This window comes from Kogia breviceps, chromosome 1 (genome assembly GCF_026419965.1).
Source record: "Kogia breviceps isolate mKogBre1 chromosome 1, mKogBre1 haplotype 1, whole genome shotgun sequence".
In the NCBI taxonomy this organism is placed as follows: domain Eukaryota; kingdom Metazoa; phylum Chordata; class Mammalia; order Artiodactyla; family Physeteridae; genus Kogia; species Kogia breviceps.
In genome coordinates, this window is record NC_081310.1 from 117,101,361 (window position 1) to 117,108,204 (window position 6,844).

A 6,844-nucleotide genomic window follows, 5' to 3' on the forward strand; every position below is an offset into this window, starting at 1 on the left:
GACCCCAGGCTCACAAGGAGCGGAAGCCACACACATGTTGGAGCCTATGGCCTTTATTCATGCCTCACACCAAGTACAGCCAGATGCAAGGCCCCTGCCCAAAGCAGAAACACCAGGGGCCCGTGACTCTGGGTTACACCCTCCAAGTCCCCTACCCCAGATACTCTCCTGTGAGCCAGAAGTGTATAAAGTGCTGGTGTGATGATCCTCTGGGGGAGGCCAAAGGGATCAAGAGCCCCACCCCTGGACCAAGGCAACAGGAGGAGGGACTGTGCTCTGGTTCCCAGAGCGCTGAGACGGGGCCTAGGGCCACCACCATCAGGACTGGGGAAGTGCGATGCAGTCCTGGGCAGGAGGGAATTGGGAAAGGGAGCCTTCAGCAGGGACCCCTAATCGGGTGGGGCTGCTGGGGGCAGGGGGAGTTTCTGTACCCCTGTGAAGGGAGGTGGGGGAGGAGGGGAGGCTTGGGGATCTCAGAGAATGGGGCAGCCCCTCCGGCGCTTGTTCTTGCGGACCTGGAGGCCAGCCCGAGTGGCCATCTCAAACACCTCCCGCACCCCCTCCTTGGTCTTGGCTGAGCACTCAAGGTAGCCAAAGGCACTGATCCGGTTTGCCATGTCCCGGCCTTCCTCAGATCGAACAGGCTCCTGGGAAGGTAGACGGAGAGTGGTCAAAGGAAGCTTCTCGTTAGGTGCACCTCACCCATATTTGTAACAAGAACAAATATCTCCTCCAGCCCTGACCCCACAAAGCATCCAAGCCGGGCCACCGTGGAGACCGTCTAGGCTAGAGACCCAAGACTCATGTTTACCTTCAAAATTCTCTCCATCAGCCCTATACCCCACGGTACACTCTTCTCTTGCCTGAGTGAGAATCTACCATCTCCTGACTGACCTCCCGGCCTCTGTTCTCACTTTCTTCCAATCCATCCTCTATGGCTGCCAGAATCATTTTTCTAACATGCTGACTCTAACCACATCTGTCCCCAGTTTAACACTTTGCCATAATTATCTTCAAAGAATAGTCTAGATTCCTTATCCTGGCAGCTCTCCCTAATCAACTCGTCCTTTGGCTAGAAAGCCACTTACCAGGTCCCCAAATAAGCCAGCTCCCTCACTCTGGGCCTTTTCCCAGCCACTTAGAATACCCTCCGTTCCACATCCACAGCAACCCACACACCTCCCCAGGTATACTCTGATGGCTCCACCTGCATACCTGAAGCAAAACATCTACTTTAAGAACCCGGTTCCCTGAGAGCAAGGATTTTCTCATTCATCTTAATGGCCAAACAGTGGACAACAGACAAAATGCCAAGTGACCCTGGACAAGTCACTGTCCTCTGACAGTCTCATTGAATATTGGGTCAGACCCTAAGGGCCCCTCTGGTTCTCCCTCACCAGGGTGGGGGTGCCAGGGGGGAAGGAGGTGGACGCTACTGTCACTTCTAACACGGGGAGTCAGTAGGAGGGAGGCTCCTTCACCAGCCTGCAAGCCCTCAGAGGGCACCTTCCACCCCAAGGCCTCCCAGCTTGGCAGCTGCACCCACCTGCTTCATCTTGGCCAGCTCTCTCCGGGTATGTTCATCTTGCCTCAGGTCCTTCTTATTCCCCACTAGGATGATGGGCACGTTGGGGCAGAAGTGCTTCACCTCCGGGGTCCACTTCTCAGGAATGTTTTCTGCACAGACACGTCCCAACAGGTGTTGGTGCCTCCACTTAGGCTAGAAGGCTTCCCCTGGGTCCCCTTGTCTCCCTAGGGCAGAGTCTTAGAGGCTATTCAGCATGATAGTCCCTTTCACAGGTCAACCCACCACCCCACCTCACAGTACACACCCTCCCCCGAGCCCTCTGAGGGCCAGAGTCACCACGCGGAAGGAGGCTAATGGGGCTCCCCGGCACCCCTCCCACACAGCTTCTGAAGATGGCTGAAAGGAGCCAAGGCAAGAGCTCCCTCTGGTTGGTTGATTCCAAGGGATTCTCAGCCCCCTCCCTCCAACCCCCTCACCCAGGCTGTCGGGGCTGTCAATGGAGAAGCACATGAGGATGACGTCAGTGTCCGGGTAGGAGAGAGGCCGCAGGCGATCATAGTCTTCCTGCCCTGCTGTGTCCCACAGAGCCAGCTCCACCTGACACACAGGGCCAGTGCTTAGCTAGGCTGAGGGCCCCAGTTACACACCCCACACCCTGCCACCCAGAGGTCCTCTCTGAAATCCTGGTCCCTTAGGTTCACTGAACATCTACCTATTGAGCACCTACTATGTGCCAGGGATAGTGCTAATCATTGTCACAACATAAACTAAGGTGAGTTTCTTAAATCCTGAGACAACGGCGTTTGATCTTTGTGCAGTTTGAGCTGCCATGGGGAGCGCCACTATTTTATTTAATACTCATAAAAACCCTTCGAAGGAGGCCTTACCATTATTTCCATTTCACAGCTGGGGGAGCTTAAGTCCAGAGGCAAAGGGACTGGGCCCAGATTACAGAGCCAGCGTGTAAAAAACCAGGAGGTTATCCAGATTTCCTAAGACTGCAGTTTCACTTCCTAACTTCCACTGGTTCCAGCAGGGAGAGTGAAGCAAGGACATGGGTGGATGGTGAGCACGGACATCCCAGGTCCATAAGTGATGGGGGCAGGCGTGGTTCCAAGGGGCTCTTCGCCTTTACCTGCTTGCCGTCCACCTCTATGTCTGCGATGTAGTTCTCAAAGACAGTAGGGACATAGACTTCTGGGAACTGATCCTTGCTGAAGACGATGAGGAGGCAGGTCTTCCCACAGGCCCCATCCCCCACGATCACCAGCTTCTTTCGAATGGCAGCCATGGCTGGGGCTGGCAGTGGGGATGTTGGGTAAAGCCAGTAAATCCACAAACACTTCTCTGGGGCCCCCACGTCCTCCCTGGAAACCAAGGCATCCAGTGAAGGGAGAGGAGGGAGGGAAAGGGGCTTGCTCAGGCATGTTCTTGCCAAGAACCAATTGGTCGGGCAACTGAGCTTGAAATTCCTAATCTCAAGGTCAGGGACAGGTCTCCCCCATGGGCTAGAATACAGAAATGGGAGGTGGAAGAACCACCCACTTGGGAGCCAGAAAGCATGAGTTCTAATCTAATCCACTCCCCAACTGTGGGCCCCTGGACACCTAGAGGGGTGCTCAGGGACCAGTGACATGTCCAGAAGGGCAAGCTTTTATCTATTCTACATATCAGGGTTTCAAGTCAGATGTATTTGTTACCAGGATTTCGATACTTTTTAAAGTTTAATAATTGTGAAGGTCCAATCTGGAACACATCGTCCCTCAGTCAACACAAGTCATGCCTGCCCAGAGAAAAACCAAGAGTCCCTACCCATATGGGTTGGTAAGGGAAAGAATATTTATCACACCCCTAGGTGCCAGGCACTATGGTGGGCATTTGGACAAAAATCACCTCCCTCAGTCCCCAGAAGCCTGGGAGGTAGGTAGTGAGCTCCCTATTTTGACAAATTAGGAAAGTGAGATTCATTGAGGTTAAGACATTTCAGAGTTGTGGCAGGGATGGCACTCAAAGCAGGGCTGTGTGACTCTAGAGTCTGTTGCTTTTCTACATATCACCCCAGAGGTGGGAAGGAGAGCACAGGGAGGGAAACCCAGACAGAGGGCAGCGGCAGCAGCCAGCAGGCTTCCCTGGCCCACCCTGTCCCGGTCCCCAGAGCCCCGAGTCACACAAAGGAGGCTCAGTCCAGGCAGTGCCCACAGCCCACATTCGGGCAGCCTGCCTTTCTCCCCCTGCTTCCTACTGGGCCTGGAAGCTACACTGGGTCACTCAGCCCCTGGCAGGGGACAATGACCACACTGTAGGGAGCCACACATCTACCACAGCAGAGCGACTGAGAATAATCCACTAGAGAATCACCTCCACCCACTCCCTGGAACAGCCCCTTCCTCTACTCTGTCTAGCTCACCCTGAGGCCCTGCCCACCCCTCCCTGTGACTCAGGGCAAGGAGTCAGCTTCCTGGGGTTTCCATGTGTCCCCTGCCCACAACACACACCAAAAAGCATCTGCACAGTTCATCACACCTTCCCAGCTTCCCCGAGCCTAAGCTGAGCCTCACTTCCTCCTTCCCTGGGGAGAGGAGCTGACCTCCAGCCGGCTGGAGTTCCCAGGCCTACAGCCCAGGAGGAAGAGAGGGCGGGCTCTGGGCCTGAGATGAAGTCGAGGCTGTTGGGAGAAGCGGGGGCTGGAGCCGGTGCTGGGAGGAGCCCCCAAAAAAGAGACAAATGAGGGCCAGTCCCAGCACCAACCACACAGGGAGTAGTTAAAAAAGAAGGGGACGGTAACCTGATCTCTGCCCCAAACCTGGCTTTTTCTCAGTCCCACATCCTGTCAAACTAGGCTGAACTCCTTTACTCCCCACACACCACCACCAACCTCACAGCCCTGCCTTGGTCTGCCTTTTAGGGAGCGAATACTCCAGCCCAAGGCAAGCTCTCTTCAGCAGTGGGATCCCGGGTGGCCTCCCTCCCCTCCACACACACATGCACAACAGTGGGATGGGGGCAAGTGGATATGAATCAGAGGGAATTTATAGGAGTTGAGTGCACGGCCACACTCTCCCCATCACAACAGGGTCTCTCTCTTATACCCCCAAAACAGGCAAGAAGACATTCACCCTACCAGCAGATCCCCTCCAAAAACGGAAACCACCCTTCAGAAAACGGGGTCTCAGGCTTCCCTGGTGGTGCAGTGCTTAAGAATCTGCTTGCCAATGCAAGAGATGGGTTCGAGCCGTGGTCCGGGAAGATCCCACATGCCGTGGAGCAACTAAGCCCGTGCGCCACAACTACTGAGCCTGCGCTCTAGAGCCTGCGAGCCACAACTACTGAGTCCCTGTGCCACAACTACTGAAGCCCGTGCGCCCTAGAGCCCTGTGCTCTGCAACAGGAGAAGCCACTGCAATGAGAAGCCCGCGCACCGCAACGTAGAGTAGGCCCCATTCACCGCAACTAGAGAAAGCCCCTGCGCAGCAACGAAGACCCAACGCGGCCAAAAATAAATAAAACACATTAATTTTTTAAAAAGAAAGAAAAGGGGGTCCCCTGGAAATTCCACCCAGGTGACCAGCAAGCACCCTCACCTACTCCCACAGGTTCCATTGGTCCAACTGTGGGAAGACAGGCTGGGGTAGCCTCAACCTGGAATGGGCAGTGTTGATGGAGGGATGGAAAGCATTCACCACTGGGGAGAATACCAATTGCTTAGGCAGGAGTATGCCACTGTCCTTCCCCGCCCCAGGCAAGGCAGTTTAGGTGGCACCAGACTGTGGTGGGCAGAGGCCAGAACTCCAGGGCAAGGGCATGCATTAAATGACCTAGAGCCCCCCAGCTCAATTAGAAGACGTTCCCTTCAGGCTCAGAAAAGTAGTTGGCCCAGGCCAGGCCAGGCCAGGCCACCAGGCCCAACGCCAAGATGGAGAGAACAACAGCTCCCTGTGAGAGGCAGCCCCTGAGGAACTGCCCCACTGACCCTAAGAGGGGCAACCAAACCCCGCACGGGGCCTGGAATGACCCTGGAACTTCTGGGGCCTTCCCTGGAATAAAACAGCTGCCGTCTCCTCGATCATTCTCTAGATTTCCAGATGAACCAGGTTCTGCTATATCCTGCCCACCACCCCTGAGGTCTAGGGAAGAAATCAGATACCTCCTCCTCAACTTGAAAACCACACACACACACACACACACACACACACGCTGGATCCTTCCCAATCTCCCGTACCTCCTCCTCAACTTGAAAACCACACACACACACACACACACACACACACACACACACACACACACACCCCCTGGATCCTTCCCAATCTCCCGTACCTCCTCCTCAACTTGAAAACCACACACACACACACACACACACACACACACACACACACACACACACACACACACACACACACACACACACCCCTGGATCCTTCCCAATCTCCCGTACCTCCACTCCAGGCCGGCTCCAGAAACGATCTAGGGCGACCATCTAGGGCGACGTCCAGACCCCCGGGGCAGTGGCAGCCCCCGCGGTCACACCCGCCCCTATTCCCGCCTCAACCCGGACTCGGGCCCCGACCCACACCCAAGCCCAGGTCCACAGAGGGCCGCGAGGCCCGGGAGCTAGAGCGTCTGCGCTGAGGCTCCCTCGCGGAGACCCAAGTTGCCGTCTCTCCCCTCGCCCGGCCGGGCAGGTTCCGGGAAGCCGGGAGGAGAAGGGACTGACTCCGACTCGGACACCAAGAGGCGAGAGGCCGTGCGGGGCAATTCCCGGGGCCCCTCACTGCAGCCCAGCAGGGCAGGGAGGGGCCGAGCCGGCCCGACCCCCGCACCTCCCAGACGCCGCGTACAAGGGAGGGCAGGCGGCCCGCGCTCGGACCAAAGCCCCTCCCCAGCCGGCGCCCCGAACTCCTGCCAGGCGGTGAAGGGGGGAAGTGCTCTCCTGGGGATGAGTTCCCAGGACGACCCCGCCGCCCAGAGCCCCAACCCGGGATACCTTCCGCTCAGCCGCTTCCAGCTGCGCGGCCGGTGCCGGAGGCAGAGACTGACCCGAGGGGCACCGCCCCGCCCTCCTCCAGCGCCGCGGCGGGGTGGGGCGACTCGCGGGGAGGGGCGGGCCGGGCGGCCCTTGGCTCCGCCCGCCCACGGCCCCCGCTCACGGCCCCAGAGGGTCGCCCAGCGAGAGCCCCCGGAGTCTGGGGGAGATGCCGGGACTGTGGAGGAATGGGCAGCGTGGCGAAGCGCGGCGAACGGGACCCCTGAGGACTCTGCCTCTGCCCCACCTTCCAGCTCCTAGCGGCGGACCGGCGTCGGGAAAGTTGAGAGGCGCCC

At 57.5% G+C, this 6,844-nt stretch overlaps 1 protein-coding gene across 5 annotated transcripts; it reads right to left on the bottom strand.

Moving 5' to 3' along the window:
• Positions 1-37: 37 nt before the first annotated feature.
• Positions 38-6,844, bottom strand: RHOC (ras homolog family member C). 5 transcript variants are annotated; one of them, XM_067042073.1, is made up of 5 exons: positions 6,796-6,844; positions 2,664-2,895; positions 2,005-2,125; positions 1,547-1,677; positions 38-647 (listed from the first exon to the last, which is right to left on the bottom strand). In XM_067042073.1, the coding sequence occupies exons 2-5, from the start codon at positions 2,817-2,819 to the stop codon at positions 474-476; spliced, it is 582 nt and encodes a 193-aa protein (XP_066898174.1). In that variant the 5' UTR covers positions 2,820-2,895; positions 6,796-6,844; the 3' UTR covers positions 38-473. The 5 variants fall into 5 exon arrangements, with proteins under 5 accessions (XP_066898174.1, XP_066898185.1, XP_066898167.1 ...); XM_067042084.1 differs by lacking the exon at positions 6,796-6,844 and adding an exon at positions 6,510-6,605; XM_067042066.1 differs by lacking the exon at positions 6,796-6,844 and adding an exon at positions 5,961-6,605.